The sequence below is a fragment of the Lonchura striata genome, chromosome 5 (genome assembly GCF_050655825.1).
Source record: "Lonchura striata isolate lonStrDom1 chromosome 5, ASM5065582v1, whole genome shotgun sequence".
Classification (NCBI taxonomy): domain Eukaryota; kingdom Metazoa; phylum Chordata; class Aves; order Passeriformes; family Estrildidae; genus Lonchura; species Lonchura striata.
This window is the reverse complement of record NC_140707.1, coordinates 38,135,152-38,152,516: the sequence shown is the minus strand read 5'-3', so window position 1 is coordinate 38,152,516 and position 17,365 is coordinate 38,135,152. Positions and strand designations below refer to the sequence as shown.

Sequence of the window (17,365 nt, the reverse complement as noted above, 5' to 3'; positions counted from 1 at the left end):
AAGAGGCAGCCGGCAGCTGCCCCCGCAGGCAGCTTGGCACGGCACGGCCCGGCTCGGCTCGGCACGGCCCGGCAGACCTGCGGCTGCTGGGACACCCCCCAGGGCCCCCAGGCACCGAGCCCGGCAGAGGCAGGCCGGGCTGTAGGTGTTTGCAGCACGAGCAGAGTCCGGCACAGAAAGGCTTCTGGAACACTCACTTCATGTAGGTCTTGAATGAGAAATTTTCAATTTTATTTTTTTTTTAAATAAATAGCACTTTCTGTTGTTTATACTGCTTATTTGGCTTTTCTACAGCTATGAATATACACAGCTTCATTTTCAACTTTTGCATTGGAAGGAAACTCCCAAAATGATTAGTTATATAATTTTATAACAAAGCCACAAATTTATTAAGGTGAAAAATAGCACTGATAAGACTGAGAAAAAAAATAAAACTCTTTGAAACTTATGTCCAATACACACTTCAGAAAAAAACCCATCAAAAATAAATTAACATTCCTGCCTCAAGGCAAATTTTTCCAGCAATTGTATTTAACAATAGTAAGGGACTGGGCTGTTTCTGAACAGATAAGCTGACATCATTCCAGACACATGAGTTTTCCAGATCTTCCTTTTCATATTACAAAAAATTAAACAAAAAAAATAACAAACAAACAAACAAAAAACAAACAAAAAACCCCAAAAAACCAAAACAAAACCACCAAAAAACAAACAAAAAAAAAAACCCCAAACCCAAAAAACCCACCATCATTTCAACTTACTTAAAAAAAAAAGATGGTGAAGGAGACACCTTTCAAACAAAATGGTCTCAGTGAGTCCAGTCAGCTAGCCAAGTGTTAACATGTGCTTTATTTTATTTCTTCATCTATTGGGTTTCTTTTAAATTTTGCTTGTGTAACACAGAAAAGTCAAATCAGTGGTTCTTTCCCTTTAAAGTGATTGGTAACTCATCTTTTTCATAATTCAGCATCTAGAAGAAATCTTGCAATGCTGGTGTGAGACTACAAGTTAATTGTGTGAATGAATAAAGGGATATGGAATAATTAAGAGTTACAAACACAACTTTAACTTTTCAGTAAGATGACTGCAAGTTCCATCAAGCAAAATGTTTTGAAGTTACTTATTTCCAGCAATGAAATTATTTTCAACTAAACAGACAATGCAGTTGAGAATTTCTGATGGTGTCAGAATACTGAATATTGAAAGCCAAAAGAAAATCACCTTCTTCCATGACAAATTCCCTATTTATTCCATGCAACCTTGCACTGGCTCTCCAAATCAGGACCTTAAGTAGTAGCTACAAAGAGAACACTACAGAAAAGCCTTCCTGTTTCCACTTTCTTATGCACAGTAGGTAACATGTTTTGTGTAAATCAGTCACAAGCAGAAACTCTGTAATAGGAAGGGCAAAGTGTTCACTTTGCAGTTGTTACTATCAGTTTTTGATTTTGTCTGCTGGTCCTCTCTAGTCACATAGAGCAAAAGTAGTATCAGTTTCACAAAAAATACAGCTGTGTTTTTGAACATAAATAAAACTTCTCTCAACTCCTTACTTCCTTATAATCCAATATTACCTGTGTGCAAGACTGCCCCGCCCTTCCTACACTGTAGCCTTTTGTGTCCACGACCAATCCTGAATCCAGCCTATAGCTGTTCCAAGTGAAGGTTTAATATTACAAAGGGTTACAAACAAGCAATCTACTACCAAATATTTTCCCCTTTTTTCATGCAAGAAAACTTCATGCTCTTCAAATCTGTTATAGGATGCATTAAGCCATTTTGCCTTGACAGACTAGTAGGTTTTCATTACAATATATCAACACTATGCAAAAAATGTTCAAGGGGGAAAGCAAAGGGTTAAAACCTCCTTGATAGTTGCTGCAAAAAAATAGTAGCAAATAACTTGACAAAATTTTCACAAAGTCTCCTGCATTCAAAGTCATTATGCTTTTCCCCTCCAGACAGGGTCAGTATGTCCTGCCAATTCATGAGCTCCCAAAAATAAACCAGTTGAGTAACTAAAGATGTCAATAGATTTTCACATTGCCTCCACACATCCAAACTGTATGGCTTAGATGGTTACTTGTAAACAGCCAGACATCCTACACTTAACCTAGAGCACTTTCCCAAGCAAATTCTGTCACTTACAGTTACTCTGTTAGAGCTGTCACTGAACAAAGAATTTTTTCCACCTCCATACTGTACTCTAATAAATCAAGTGACTTAGAAAGAACTGTCTTTTTAAAATGCTTTATAGCATGTAGCAAAATAGAGTTGTTCTATTCATCTTCACAATAAAAAAAACCCACAACAGAGCGGCTGAGAGATGTAAAAAATGCCCTGAACCCATGCTTCAGGGGAGAATGTTGATCCACCACTTTCTCTTCTTCCATCTTTGACCTTTTCACTGACGCTACTGAAGTTACCCAACTGAGAAACAGAAATGTATGAAATAACTCTGCATAAGAGGCAGACTGAAATCACCTAAGTGCACAGAACCAGGGAGATAATTTTGTTCACTGACATGATTGAAAGCCAAGTAAGTAACCTAGCTAGGGAAACTACTCAATCTGCTCCACACAGAAGTTAAAGCACTCGTTTCTATGCACACCATTTCTACAGTGCAATTCATAAGCCTCCACTCCACATCTTAGATTTCTAGAACAAGCATGATAGAATTAAGCAGAGAACTAAAATTCAAGCTTTTAATCACAATGTCCAGGAAAAAGACGTCAAGAGGGCCCATAGCAGATGCATGTAGGCAAACATGTGTCTGCAATTCAATGAAAAACTGCTATTTCACCCAAGGCTTAAGTGCCTCTATCTGCTGAAGGTAAACAGAGGGTGCCAAAAACCATTTCTGAACAGCGATATCAGATGCTTCTCCAGGAGGTGTGACAGAGTCTGGACTCCTCTACAAAGCCTGCTGACAAAACACTCACCCAGCCTTAAAGATGCAAATTCAGACTCACATACCACACCTTCCCCTATCAGGAGGGCCCATCAATCAACTTCTCTGTGTGGGGCAGAATCTCCATTTCTACTCCCATTATGCCACTGAGTATTCGGTCAGAATATGGTTTTGTAGCCTCTCGGTTGAAGACGATTACCTCGCCTTTAAACGAGGATGATAACATGGCACAAACAATGTAAAGCTTGCAAGAAAGGGAGAAGACTGGAAACATTTTATTGTTTTATGTCCCATGGCAACAGAAAACAAAGGCTTCCTGAATTGAATTTTGTTGTCTTCTCTTTCAGGTCTGCCTGCCTTTAGTCCTACTTATCCTATAGCTGTCTAAGAGCTTGTAGATGCAAGTGTAGACTCGTCTATTATAGATACAGGAAGTTCCACAACTGGAAGACCTAATGTTCTTCTGCATGAGGGCAAAGAGCATGACTTGCTCTAAGCTCAGGGTACCTGTTCCTTATTGCTGCCCATTTTAGTTTCCGTATAAGCACCTTGTTGTGTCTAAGTATGAATAAAAGGCTCAATGAAATGATAAATCATCATTTCCCTTTAAGGGTGGGACACCATAGAAAGAACAATAAAAGCACTTCAGGCTACTAAAAGAGATTAAGAGCAAGATTTTACTTCAGATTTTAAAAGGCTATGCAAAGCCATTGCCTTCTTGGGAAGAGTATGGATGTGACTTCTTAAATATTTTAACCCAATTAATATGTTAGAAAGCTCCCCTAGGTTCAATTTCCAGGCTATATTCCTGAAACAGATCTCCGTAAGAACTGTTGGTACAGGCCCTATCACAGAACTGCAATCTCCACTAGCAAATGACATCCTCAAATTGCTTTTGACCAAAGGAACACCTCTAGATTAATTAGCTTTCCAGACATCTAGATGTATCCCGCACCTTTGTAGTATATTATTCAAACTAAAGTGGGAAAAACCTCAGTAAAACCATATTGCCTCCGAAAATTAAACTGTAGACTTAGCTATGCAGCCTGAGACCAGGTGCAGTCTTTTTTATTAATGCTCGTGATGTGAAGATGTCCTGGTTCCACCCAGAACAGGGTTATTTTTTGTAGCAGACATAAAGGGCATAGCTAGGTCATGGAGGTTACTCTACACCATCTCATGTCATTTCTGGGATGCAGGAAAGGGACATTCTTCTAGGGAAAAGGATGATTGTTGAAATTGTAGATTTCCTTCTGGTGAGAAAATGCGGCAGAGGGAGTCATCAGCTATTTTGTTGCAGTTACTGCTCCTTTTCTTCTCATTGCTGTTTCCAGTAAACTTGTCATGATCTTTGCCTTTTGTGCCTCCAATTCTCCTCTTCAGCCCATCAAAGTGGGAGAGGACGAGAAAAGAGAGAACTGGTATGTGGTTTGGAGAGTGGGGGCACTAAACTAGGGAGTACCATTCCTAAACCTTGACAGAAGAGCAGAAGAAAAACATCTTATGCAGGTTTGAATTATACTCAAAATCCCTCTTCAGCAGATCTCAAACTCAAGAGAATATAGAAAACTGGATTTTTTGTTTCATAAGAAATTATCTTTCTGTTTTTTACACCAAAGGGTTGCTGTAAACATTAGTGCCATCTCTGCTTTTCAACTGAGTAACTTGTGAACCACTGACTTTTCTTGTTTGCTTTTTGTCATATGGTCCTTGAAGTATACTATTATGGTAGTATACAGGCTGAAGTAAGCATTTATAATTTGAGATCAAAATTCCAAATATAGTTGAAATACCAATATCTCTCATGAAGGAAGCATTAAGAATTTCTAAATCTAAGTATCTTCCTATACTCGTATTTTTTATTTTGTGTGAGCATGAGAATGCTGGTTTGTGGGTTGTCTTTTAAAAACAAGGCGTTTTGCTCTTTCATCTAAATGTCATTCTTCCACAAATATCAATAGGAACTTGATAGTACTACAACAGTAGAATATTGCTGATCAGGATTGGAACAGACTATTGATTTATCACCACTGGGGAAAAAGAAACACTTCTCTTAAGAAAAAAGTAAAAGCCATTTCAACATCACTTTGGTCAGCACAGAAGCAGCAGCATTGTGCCAACATGGATGTTTTAACATCAGTTCCAAGTATCAAACACACTGTCCCTTTAACTAAATATCCATGTATATGTGGTCAAGCAATTGCTGGTGTTGACAAGTATTTGGGCCACTGCCCTTGCTCTCATACTTGCCTAATGATACCTCTGACAGAGGTGCCTAGCAAAGAAATCCATAAAGTGGCTAAAAAGTAGCAGTGCAAGCTGGAGGCCAGTGAAGGGTCTCTAGCCTTGCTCTATTGCCTCTGTATTAGAAATTCATTTGCTTTATGACCAGTCCACTCCAGCTTCATCTGTCTCCTGTGCTTAAGAATTCAGCAAATACCTGTTTATGCCACTCTCAGACAAACAAATATTTGCTTCATGGCATACATGTGTGCACAGGCAGGCTAGTTCATTTTAAAATGCCAGGAGAGATTACCTGAATACGGAAACTGAATTTTCCAGTGTGCAATTTTTATCAGTAGTAATTTATTATTATTATTATTATTATTATTATTATTATTATTATTATTATTATTAAAGAGCTCTTCCAGTTGCAAAGAAAAACTTTACAAATCAAGGCTTCAAATCTGCATTTCTTTTGCTAACAAAGTCCTCTGAATTTTAATTTCCTCTCTAAAAGTAAGGACACTAGGTTTATTTATATTGCAAATTTTAAAAAAGCCAAGATATCTTAGTTCATCTTTTAATAGAAAAATATCATCATTGACATCAATAAAGCTTCTAGCAGGGCAGCCCCTTATTCACTGCTAACAAGTGCAAACCCTGAGTATAATATCAGCTATATCACACTTCTCAGATTTTTAATTCCTCAATCCTTCAAATGTTTATTCTTTACATCTCAAATTCAAAATTAAACTACACTGTTTATAAGGAGCTTTACATTCTTTTTTGTATCTTCTTAGGCAATAAAAGTTCTTTTTTCTTTTAACACAGATCAAATTTTTCTACAGAAACATTTACAGTACATTTTCTGCAGAAAGAAAGCTGCAATAGCAAAATAACTCAGCTAGTATCATACCTGAAATGTTTCGCTTTTGTCAAAGAAAAAGGATTAAACCAAGGAGTCCCATACTTCAAAAGGAAAGCAGTTCCCATACTTCAAGGGGAAAGAAATGTCTTAAATACCCTTTTACATCTTAAATGTATTTAGAAAATTATGCTAACGAAAGACCACTTCAATGCTGAAATTAAATCAGAAGAAAGTGAGGCCAATAATCAAATGCAATATTTTGCATTTGATATTAAGTTGTTAACTTACAATCACACCCTTTATGTGCAAAGGCTTTCTAGTTAGTCAAGGAGGACAGCTTAAGCCCCTAATAACCAGAATGCCTAAGGGTACAGTAATGCTTCACTAGTATGACAAAAGTCTAGGTTTTGTTTTTAATATATTCCTTTTCTTCTCCAGAGGCATCTCAACATCCCTTAAAACATGTTCATTTAAACAAATATTGTTTGGAAAGTTCACATTATTTACTCATATATACTTATATTTTGTAAAGATTTGAAAATACTATAGCTTTCCATTAAAAAATCCAAATAAATTTATATTATTAATTAATTGGATACTATAGTTGTCCCAAATATATAGTATGTCTCATGCAGGATAACATCTAGAGTTTATAAAAAAAGATTCAAAGAGGATAATTCAACCCAGAATTTTCAAAGTCATGAAATCAAACAAAATCATAGAGGCAGTCAGATTTCCCTGCCAGTTTCACATACGTGATTTTTTGGGATCCTAAGTTGTCATCATTGGAAGCTCCCAAAGCAGTCAGAATGTCTTACAGCTGTGGCTCTCTCTCCTCCCACCAGGAATTTGGCAGTGCTGGGATTTTGTTCTCAAATTGTATAAACTCAAATTCAAATAGGAAAATACTTTGCTAAATTCTTCTCCACCCAAGTGCAGTAATTTCCCACAAGCACAGCAAACTCTCCTTTCAGGAAGTGCATGAAAGAATACATTATGTAGAGATAAATAAAAGCCTGAAATCAAAACAGTTTAAACTCCCAAGGTTATTGTTAAGGATATTATAAAACTGTAAACAATAATGCAATTCTTGATAAATTACCAGGTGACATATGCAGGAGTTGAAAAAGAAATACTCAAGGAATCCCAGGTGTGCAGAGGCATAGCAGGTAAGGCCGCACCTAAGCATATATGATTAAGTCAAGCTTGAAATCTTGCAACATCCTCATGAAACTTGGGATCCAAACAAAAATGCACTTTTACCTATGAACTACACCCTAACAAGGGTACTTAGAGATTATTCAGACTTCTGGGACTAGTTTCAACTTTGGACCTCATTATGATGCACAGCGCAGACAAAGTGACGAGCATTTCAGCAGGCTGACTGTCCCACAACATGCAGCTCCAGAGAACAGCAGGCTCTGGTTTGTCCATGCTGAAGGGAAGCAGTCACTCTGATACCTGGAAATCCACCATACAATTCGGTACCACAGACAGGCTGCAAAGCCAAACCAGTATTTCAAAAAGTCTTACTAGTTACAAGCCCTTCAAAAAAGAAAATTAAAAAATAGACGAGAACAAAATTTGCAGTTAAAATTCAGAATATTTTGATCACCATTACTCTAGAAATAACAAAAGCAACATTATCAAAGACAACAAATTAAAATAAACTCCAAAATACAGCATTATATTCAAGGTTAAAGTAATAGCACAGTCAAATGAAAAACTTCAGCATGGTTAAAAAAAAACAAACAAAACAAACAAAACTTCCCAAACTACTCTAGCATCACAAGGAAAAGAAACTCTTGTTCTCAGGGGAACTGAGTTATAAAATGAGATACGTGAGTGTATATAACAAATAGTGTGTGTACATATAAATATACACAAATATTTAATGTGTCTTCCTAAAATAAATGACAGGAGGATACACCAATATATATCATTATAGTGGTATCTCTCCTATGATGTGGAAAGCCAAGCAACTGACAACCAATGTGAGAAGATAATAGGCAGCAAAGAAAAAACAAAGCATGAACACTGACTTGATTCCTCTTCCTGTCTCTTTACATCCCACCTCTGAATATATAATTTATCAGTAACATATTTAGTAAAAACTATATCAGAACTGTTTCTTAGTTTACCACTTCAGGCACTAATAGCATTTAACTTCTTTCAATCCTTACCAATGCTAAAGTCAAACTACACAGAACTTAAACATTAATTTTCACTAATTACGGGTAAAAAGGAAAACATTATTCTGTGCTTTGCTGTAAACCCTTCAAAGTGTATTTAAGAAGAAACTAAAAATTAACACACACTGAACACTTTGCCACACCCTCCCAATCTAGTTTTTCCCAGTTTTCAACTTCTTGATTAACACCAGCCATCAATTCAACAAGGGGCATTCATGCAATTTACTTGTACATAGAAAGAACATTAATTTTGGGGTATGTACATTTCAATGAATAGCTGTACATCATATTACAGATTAATAAATTATATTAATTTAAGACTTGTTATCTGGTGGCTGTCAGTTGCACAATATACAATAAAAAGCATCAAGAGAGCCTGAAAAGCAAAGAATTAATTACCAAGATTATCTCTGCATCTACATTCGAATGATTGCTCCTAAGTACTCGGGCTGCATTCAAAATGCATGCGTTCACACTTTTTCCCCGGTGTGCAAAGTAGAGCTTTCCTTCATAACTTTTTCAGTCACTGGAGTCGATCAGCAGAGCACTAAGGGCTACATTTGGAGACCGCTCAGAAAAAGAAGCTGTGCAAAGTGTTGTGAAGTGCTCCTTGAGCAGCCTCCTGCTGCAGGCACCTGCCACTTGTCCACTGCGAGCTGCTGGAGCTGCCACACAGAATGCAAGTGGCTGCTATGCAGCTACAAAAACTTACATTACTGCTTGACCAGCCACCTCTTTCAGGGACATGTGCAACGCATAACAAGGATTTCTTAGTTTGAAGGCTCAAATCACACCGGGGGAACTTGTGATTCAAAGTACAAGCAACTCCCGCCTGACATAAAGCTCTCTCTGCCACACTTGCAATTATTAGGGAAGGTCCTCAGGATATTTCCCTGAATTAGCAGCTCATCCCTCCTATTTACAAATTGCTCAGTGACGAGTCTTCCCTTTGGATGTGACTCATGAGCCTTGGTTTGCTCGTGCCAGAACCTGCAGCTTTTTGAGCATGTATTGCAAAACCTCACCACCAGAGCTCCTGCCTTCCTCACCTCCCCATTTCACAAAACGTGGTTTACGTCTCACTTCATGTCTCTTAGACTGTAACTAATTGCACTGGAGACAATATTCATATTTACTATATTTCATTTTAGCATAAACTTTAATTTACTGCAAACAGTACTAAGATATTATGCAATCCTCCAGACCAAAAAAAACAAAACAAAACCAAACAATACAAAAATCCACACACAAAAACAATCAAACAAAAAATCTCAGAGTTTTGGTACTTTGGGTGTTTTATTTTTTATTATGGGGGGAGTGTTTATAAAAAGTGAAACAACAGAAAAAAAAAAGCAGTTTTTACGAACATTCTTATTGCACAATTTGATCAGTAGGTTAAAAAAAGGTGTTTGCTAAATGTTTACCTAAACTCAACAGAAAACTATGTAAGTTTCTTGAGTAGAAATCCTTCAAGAACTGCTAAGCATATAGAAAATATACACACCTTTGCAAACAGGGCCACAGGCTAGACAGATTTTCACTCTGATTCATGGCAGTCCCTCTTGTCTCCTTACGTGCCTGGGCACACCTCCACACACACACCACCAAGGTGGCCATTTCCAAAGAAAGGCTGTGTGTCCTCAAGTCAGGGGCAACTTAAGGGCTTGATTAGCAGCTTGACAGAAGAGTATCATTGATAGGGATGATGGGCTTGAAAATATCTCCCATGGTTCTGCAGCCACCACTGACAGGTGACCATAAGAGTGAAAATGCAAAAATGTAAACTAACATTTGGAGCATTTATGCAGGCTTTTGAAAAGCCTGCATTGTGCTACAGCTCTCATAATTTCATATCATCACTACTCGCATGCACCTGGATGGGTTAAAGGCTAGCACAGCTACACCTTTGTTTTGCAAGCATGCACACAAATGTATATATATCTATGACTAAGTCCACTGAGAACCACAGGACAACTCAAGGACGTGCAAGTTACCTACTCCTTTGTATACAAGTCCAAAGAATCCTGGCCAAAAACTCTCTCCTACCACATAGGTTGTGAAAACCAAAAGACTTAGCATAAGGAATGACTATATTGAATCACTACCACAAATTATTCAATAAATCTTTAAGAACTACTCCAGAGGTAATTCTGACATTAGAACATCCAATATAACATAGATTGTCAAGTTAGTCAAGACATGAAGTACAATTTCAAGCAAAATCCACAAGTAGAACATCACAGTAATGCATGTATTAACATATTTATTTCATATGTTCTATTAAAGCAAAATGCTCCAATAAACTTACAGAAGGATCACTAAGATTGTTTGTCAAATGACATTAAAACCCCCAATAAACAGAACACAAAAAACACCATCAGCAGATCCCTTCATTCTTCATTAGCAAAGCCACATGTGTTTTACATGAAACATTTTTTTGACAACCTGAGGAAACTACCAATAATATGATCTGTGCCTTCAGCTAAAATATTTTGTAGTGGAGCACCAAGAAATTTAAAAGCAGCTTTCCATTTTTATTGTACTTTTCATTGCAGTGCTCAAAATACTTTACAAGCCTTTGTAGCATTTATTAAGACATCAGCTATAATAGCTGAAGATAACACTTCTAGAAAATTGTCTCTAATGTTAGAAAGGCCAGTCTCTGAGCACCAGAGCTGAAATCTTTCAGATCTGATATGCCATTCATTCCAAGTACTCTCAAAACTCAGCTGATAAAAATAACAGGTGACCAGCATTGCTGAAAAAGAAATCTTAGAGACCTTAAGTTGTATCCACAAGAACTTTACCATAATTATGATGTTCTTTAAAGTCTTAGTTAAAAGCCTTGCTAATACAGTGTCAGTGGCACACTTTCTCAGTGTCTCATACTATCCCTCAGCCAACACTGCCTAAAAGATCGCTGAACCAGATGCAACTTTTGAATTAACATTGAAAAAGCATGCTCTGAGCAAATCTCTGGTCTGGTAGTTCTTTCAGGCTCTCAGTTTTGTGGCCTGACACAGAAACTCTCCCCAGTGCCCTTCTCTCCACTGCCAAGCTAGCTAGTTAAACTGCAGTTGCTTATTTTAACATAGGTCTTTTTCCCACACAAGCACACAAAAAATTAGAACAGATCAAGAATTATGCTAAATGTGCAGGACTGTAGCAAACCTGCTTAGATTTCACCTTGTATAAAATCACTTTAGAAACATGATCCCGCAGATTCAATGAGCTTTCAATTTCTGTTTGCTGTGATTTCAGAAACTACTAGTGGCGTTACTGCTGAGTATTTCAGATCTGTGATTTCTACGATCAGCCTCACTCCACTTCTCCTATCTTCCTCTTCCAAGTCTATGAAGGAGTCAAAGAGGAACGTGGCAGTCCACTGCAGAACACATTCTCTTTTTAGCATTTGCAATGCAAAACTAGGTTTTGTTCGGTACAGAAATCTTGCACAATAGCCTGTGTATACGTATTCGTTCCAACAATGCTGTTCTATGCAATCACTCTGTAATTACACACAGTCATAAAGCTGCTGCTGTTGCTGCTTGGAACTGCAGTCTCGCCCTCTAAACAACCTAATAGTCTCTGCATTAGGACATTTCTTTTTCTCTCTTCCCCTCCCTGAACTGCTTGCTCCAGTATAGATGGCCTTTACACTAAGCTCAAAACACGTAGTCGGAATGAAATCAAGTTATTATTAAAAAATTAGATGTTTCTAAAAGAATGTACAGTAAATCTCTGTTGAGCAAATCGAATATTTCGCTAATTCTGCAAGCTGCAATCACACAAGACTTTACAAACCAAAAATAAATCCTGCTTACGCCTGTTAAAAAAAAAAAACCCGTAAGTATTATATAAGACTCTCACATACGCGCGTAGGTGTATTGTCAGCTTTTACTGCTAAACTGCAACGAATCGGTCTTTTGCAGTTGCTGCCAGAAAATATCTGTACACTTGAGAGCACGGGATTTTTCAAAAATTATCTAACAAATTCCTCCCCACCCCCCTCCACTGCGTAAACCCCAGCAGAGCGATCCGACCCTCGCCACGATGCGCGCTCAGCGGCTGCCGGGACTCGGCGGCTCCCGCGCAGCACCGGGGGCCCCGCACACGCCGAGCTGCCCCGGCTCCGCCACGCCGCGAGCAAAGAGAACCTCCCCCTGCCCCAAACCAACCCCCCAAAATTCCATCCGCAGGCAGCTCACCCGGACACGGACACATCCTGAAAACGGTGCAGCAGCCTGGCAGCCGCGAAGAAACCCCTCCGGAGCGCTTGTAACAACTCCGGGTACGGCAGGAGGCGATGGCTCAGCAGCCGAGCCTGGTCCCCCGCAGCAGGCGGGCCGGGAGCGCTGCTGCCCCGGCCCCGTGGGGCTGCGCGGCCCGGGCGCGGAGCCAGCCGCCCTCGTCACCTCCACAGGTACTTCTGCTCCTCATCCTGCACCCAGCACCCACAAACAAAGCACGCACCACCACCCACAAAAAAAAAAAAAGCCCCAGGAAAGACACCCCCTCTCCAAAATGGCAGGAAAACGGAAGCAAATCGTGCAAATTAAAAAAAAATAATAACCGCGCGGAAAACAAGATAAGGAAGAAAGAGAACGGGCTGGCTCACCTGCGCAGCCAGGCACGGAGGGCGCCGCAGGGGAACGTGGAGCGGCTGTTTGCAGAGGGGGGCGGGAGGGAAGAAGGAGGAGAGAAAAAAAAAAAAAAAACAAACTTTGTTTCTTTCTCTCCGGGACTCAGCGAAAGCGTCACTTCCTAGTGCAGTAAGCGGGGAGGCTCCCGGGCCCGGGCTCCTCAACTCCTCCTCCCGCCTTCCTCCTCCTCCTCCCTCCGCGGCGCAGCTTCCCGCCGGCCCTCAGCGCCTCATCCCGGCACGGGCCCGGGCCCCCTGCCCTTGTCCGCAGGGCTCGGCTTGACCTTCTGCGCTTGGCTGTCGCTGCTGTTGGCAACGAAGGAGAGGAAATCCCCAACGAGTGAGGGGCGGGCAGAGAGTTTGCAGCATTGATTTGAAAGCCAAGCCAAGCCCTGCAAAATATTGCCGTGTCCGGTACCCGGCGGAAAGCGCCGCTTTGATGCCCCGAGTTCAGAGCCAGGCTCTTCAGCAAGACAAGGCTTCGTGTCCTTTCTCTCTAAAGAAAAACAAAGAACTTTTGGGGTTTAAGGAAACCCGTACCAAAGGAAAACATGCATTTCTGTTTCCGCCTTTTGGTCCCTTTTCTCTTCACTTTTTCAGAAGAAAAAGTGAAAAAAAAAAAAAAAAGGGAAGGGAGAAAGGATGTTAGTCTAATGCAAATCCTCAGGTCGTGTCTATATTGTTGGCTGTTTTACCAACACCTGAAATTTACTTTCACAATAATTCATACTTCTGAGGCTTCTAAAAAATGTCCAGCTCCTCTTCTGGAATATGTCTTCCTCTGCTGCCTTGGTCCGAGAATAAAAAACACAGTGTGCTGACAAATGTAGGTATGCTACTCTACTCTACTAAGGCAGGAAATAAAGAAGTTGCTTTGTCATTGCTCCCTCTGTAGACTGCTCTGCTACTCGAGTTTGTTACAATCAGTGAAACTTTTAGATTATAAAATAACCTTTAGACAGCATTCACAGATTAGACTCATATTCAGGGAAACATCGAACAACATGAAAATGCCAAACATTTTTCTCCAGTGTGCACGTTGCCACGTGCTTACCTTCCATCCAGGCTCAGATCATTCAGTGCACACTGAATCCAGCAGCATTGCTGGATTTTGGGATTTTTTTCCAGAGCAGCAGGGTAGTTTCCCTTCCAGCATGTATTGCCTTATAGAGTGAATTATAGAAGTAATTTTTGTACTGCTCACTGTAGTTCATGTTTCTTTCACAATAGCTCCTTGCAGAACTTTTTACCAGGGAAGCTCAAGATATGTAGAAACAGGAGCCCAGAAAAGTGACTTGCCTATGACTACAGATGCATAACCAGGTTACTCTGATGAGTCCCAGGTCAGCAGTCTAATTACCACACCCAATCTTTTCCTGTCATGGTGCAGAGGATAACAGTGAGACATATGGTGTGGTAAAGAGCAAAATAGTAGCCACAGGTACTACTGGTAAAGGTTTTTTTTTCTTTCACAACCAGAGGTATCGTTTGATGCAACACTGTCTCAATAGGACCTTCAGGAAAACTCTGCTATAGCACCATTTGGTCTTCCAAATTCATTATATTTAAATATAATGCTATTTAAATATAATGCAGCTATTTAAATCAATATAGAAAGAATATTCCCAGATGTTCACAAATTACCTAATATGTAAAGCAAACAAATTATTGAACATATAATAAATATCTGTAGTCAAAGGCATACAACTCATTAATTTAATTTGCCCTAATAAAGATTGAAAAGAGAGATTCAATAAACTGGAGTTATTTCCTCTCTGTTATGTTAGGCAATCGGTACCTCCCATGAAGCACATCAGATACTGAGATTGAAATTACTTATGTCAGCTTTCATTGGGGGAAGAACAAACCTAAGCAAAAATAAACCTGAATCCCACCAGTCTTCTGGGATTTTAAATCATGTCCTAACAGTAAAGTGTATCTCTTTGTTCCAGACAGAACAAATGCATGTTCTACTTCACCTGTTTGGAGGCTGGGAGTAAAATGATGAGCAGCATCTTGCGTTTCACAATACTTAATCACATAAAAGCAGCAGACAATGGCAGAAACGTCATCATCCGGCTACAGAAGCTAACATTGCACAGAGTAGGGAGTGTGCTTTCTACCCTTCTCTAGGAGATATTTTAACTTGTTGGGTTTGATATTTCCCTCCTAAATAATGTATCATGCAGATAGGAATGCTGAGCCAAATACAACATAGTAACCATAAGGACAAAGCTGAAACACACTGTAAGATGCAAAATCTATAGGAAAGAATGACTGTATTTCCTAAACATACCAAATGGGATGAGAACAAAAACAAGCAAGCAGGTAGGTACACCAACTAGTTTATGGATCTAAAATAGAAGAAAGACTTCAAAGGCATCATGAAGTTTATAGAGCTGTATGTTAGTGTTTACCTTACCAAGCAATAAAAGTTTTATGAAGTGTTTTGTAAGGATTTTACAGTTATACACTCTTAAATTGTTTCTCCATTCCTCACATTACATGGTCCTTACATCTTCTCCAGAACCAGCCATCATAATTTTCTTCTTTTCAGTAACAGCTTTTGCTATGCTTTTTAAAAGTTTTTCTTTCTCCTATTCTCAGCATATGCTGAGACTACACGATGGCTGCACCTCTATCAGCTTTACAACGACAAAACTTAATGCACACGCATTCCCTGTTATGTCATTATTTTGTTACTACACTGAAGGAGATTGGAAGATCTCCTAGCTATCAGCATATAAAATCTTCATTTTCTTTGGCTTGTACAGACACATCTTGTAGTGTAACAACATCGACTCATATCATTAATACACTGGGTTGCACTGAGTCAGAATTTGGATTAAAGACTATGCTCTGCATATTTAAGTTTGCAAAATCGAGCCACAGGCTCAGTAGGTGGCACTCTTTTCACCGTGCCAGAGCAGAGCCAAGGTCCCGCCCTCTTTGTAATTCTCAAGAGCTGAACTTGTGCTCCGGTATGATGGGAGACATTATGGAGCCATTAGTTCTCCCTGAAATTAGGTATAAAATGAAGGTCTTAACCACTATAGCCAATAAAAAAGCATTTACACCCTTTGTAATAGGAGTTTCAGATTCTAATAAGCCTAAACTTCCACCTCATAATCACACCGAAATTTCCTCTAAAATTTCAATAGGATGTGATTTTTATTGAAAAATATTAATGTCAGCATAAACTAGTAATTAATAGCTGCAATGTTTATCCCATAAATATATTCAATGTTCAGAGGCAGGGCTGCTTCTAGACAAGCCAGCGAATGGAGGTGAAGTTCAACACAGACTAATGCAAAGCCCTGCACTTTGCCAAGACTCACCTGCCAGTGCACAGCAGTGAAAGTTCAAAAAAAGCCATTCCTTCATAGTCACCATTTCCCAGCACTATTACAGGAGAAAATGTTCATAAAAATGGTTTTTATACAAGACCAATTACTTTATACTACAGGGAAATTTTAGTTTCTCCAATACCAATGTCTGTTTCCCATCTTTGTCAGAATTAATCACTCAAGTTACTATATTTGAAATATTATGCTTGGGTACAACTTCTCTTGGGAAACTTGATGCAGACATATACAATGTTTGGAAAGAAGGGGTTTGGCCTATTTAAAAGTGTTTTCAAAAAGGAAAAAAAACAAAAACCTTTGTACCTGTATTTTACTCTTCTTATCTGACTTTAAAATTAAAACACTTCACTCAAGCTAGATTTGAGCAAGATTCAGTTTCTTTGATCAGCCTGGGGAGAAACTACATGTATTTATAGAGCATGCATGTGTAAATACATATGTACACACACACAGAGTGTCATGACCTGGCTCCCTGAGAACCAGGAGGAAACCTTGTTACATGAGGGAAAGGGAGGATCACTGTGGTTTAGAAAAGAAACCACATGTGAAACAAAGTTATTCACATTGCTTAAACACTACTGAAAGAAGCTCAGATGCTGTGGTGGGAATGACAGTGCGGGAATCTATGAAGTAACAAATTATGTGGCATGCTGAAAACCAGAACTGTTGATGCTTTCTTCCTAATTTTGCTAGCTTGTATAGTTTTTAAAAGACTTTGTAATCTTTCTGCAGTTACTATCACTTTTCCCAGAATGCCACATTATTTGTTTGTTTGTTTTACAAACAACAGTCTGTGGTAACATTGTTCACTAAAATAGAGAAAAATACAGTATTTGAACAAGCTAAGTGGTGAGCTGAAGGCCACATGGATTTTGAATAGCTCAGTTTGGTTAGCTCCCAATGCTCAAATCCACATAAAAACCCTTCTGTCACACTATACTTATCCTGCATTTTAGGAGTTCAGTATGCAGATTGTACTAAACTCCAACATGCCCCATCACCAAAGTGTCACAAATCTACACGTACAATAGTAGGATACCAAATTCTTCTGGCTGCTCAGTTGACTGATTAATGATACAAGTCCTTCTGAAAATTAGGTTCAAATTACCTTAAGGAGGATGATATTAAAAAAATGTAAAAACAACAAAAAAGTTAAAAAAATAA

The 17,365-nt window shown here is 39.0% G+C and overlaps 2 protein-coding genes across 3 annotated transcripts in view; one reads left to right on the top strand and one right to left on the bottom strand.

Moving 5' to 3' along the window:
• MIDEAS (mitotic deacetylase associated SANT domain protein) overlaps window positions 1–13,019 on the bottom strand; it is a 53,286-nt gene extending 40,267 nt beyond the window's left edge. The window contains exon 1 of one of the 2 annotated variants that reach the window (XM_077784142.2): window positions 12,813–13,019. The gene's annotated coding sequence lies outside the window, so the exon portion shown is untranslated. Of the gene's footprint in view, window positions 1–12,402; window positions 12,544–12,812 lie in introns of those variants that run through there. The other variant, XM_021533540.4, reaches the window with a different exon arrangement.
• On the top strand, window positions 81–16,710 carry LOC146767328 (uncharacterized). Its single transcript, XM_085581997.1, has 2 exons — window positions 81–12,617; window positions 12,944–16,710. The coding sequence occupies exons 1-2, from the start codon at window positions 12,248–12,250 to the stop codon at window positions 13,117–13,119; spliced, it is 546 nt and encodes a 181-aa protein (XP_085438123.1). The 5' UTR covers window positions 81–12,247; the 3' UTR covers window positions 13,120–16,710.
• Window positions 16,711–17,365: the final 655 nt, after the last annotated feature.

Coding starts and splice junctions, on each gene's coding strand:
- LOC146767328 (XM_085581997.1), top strand. CDS start 12,248: ATGCGCGCTCAGCGGCTGCCGGGACTCGGCGGCTCCCGCGCAGCACCG. Junction 12,618..12,943: donor CGCCCTCGTCACCTCCACAG/GTACTTCTGCTC, acceptor TCCGGGACTCAG/CGAAAGCGTCACTTCCTAGT.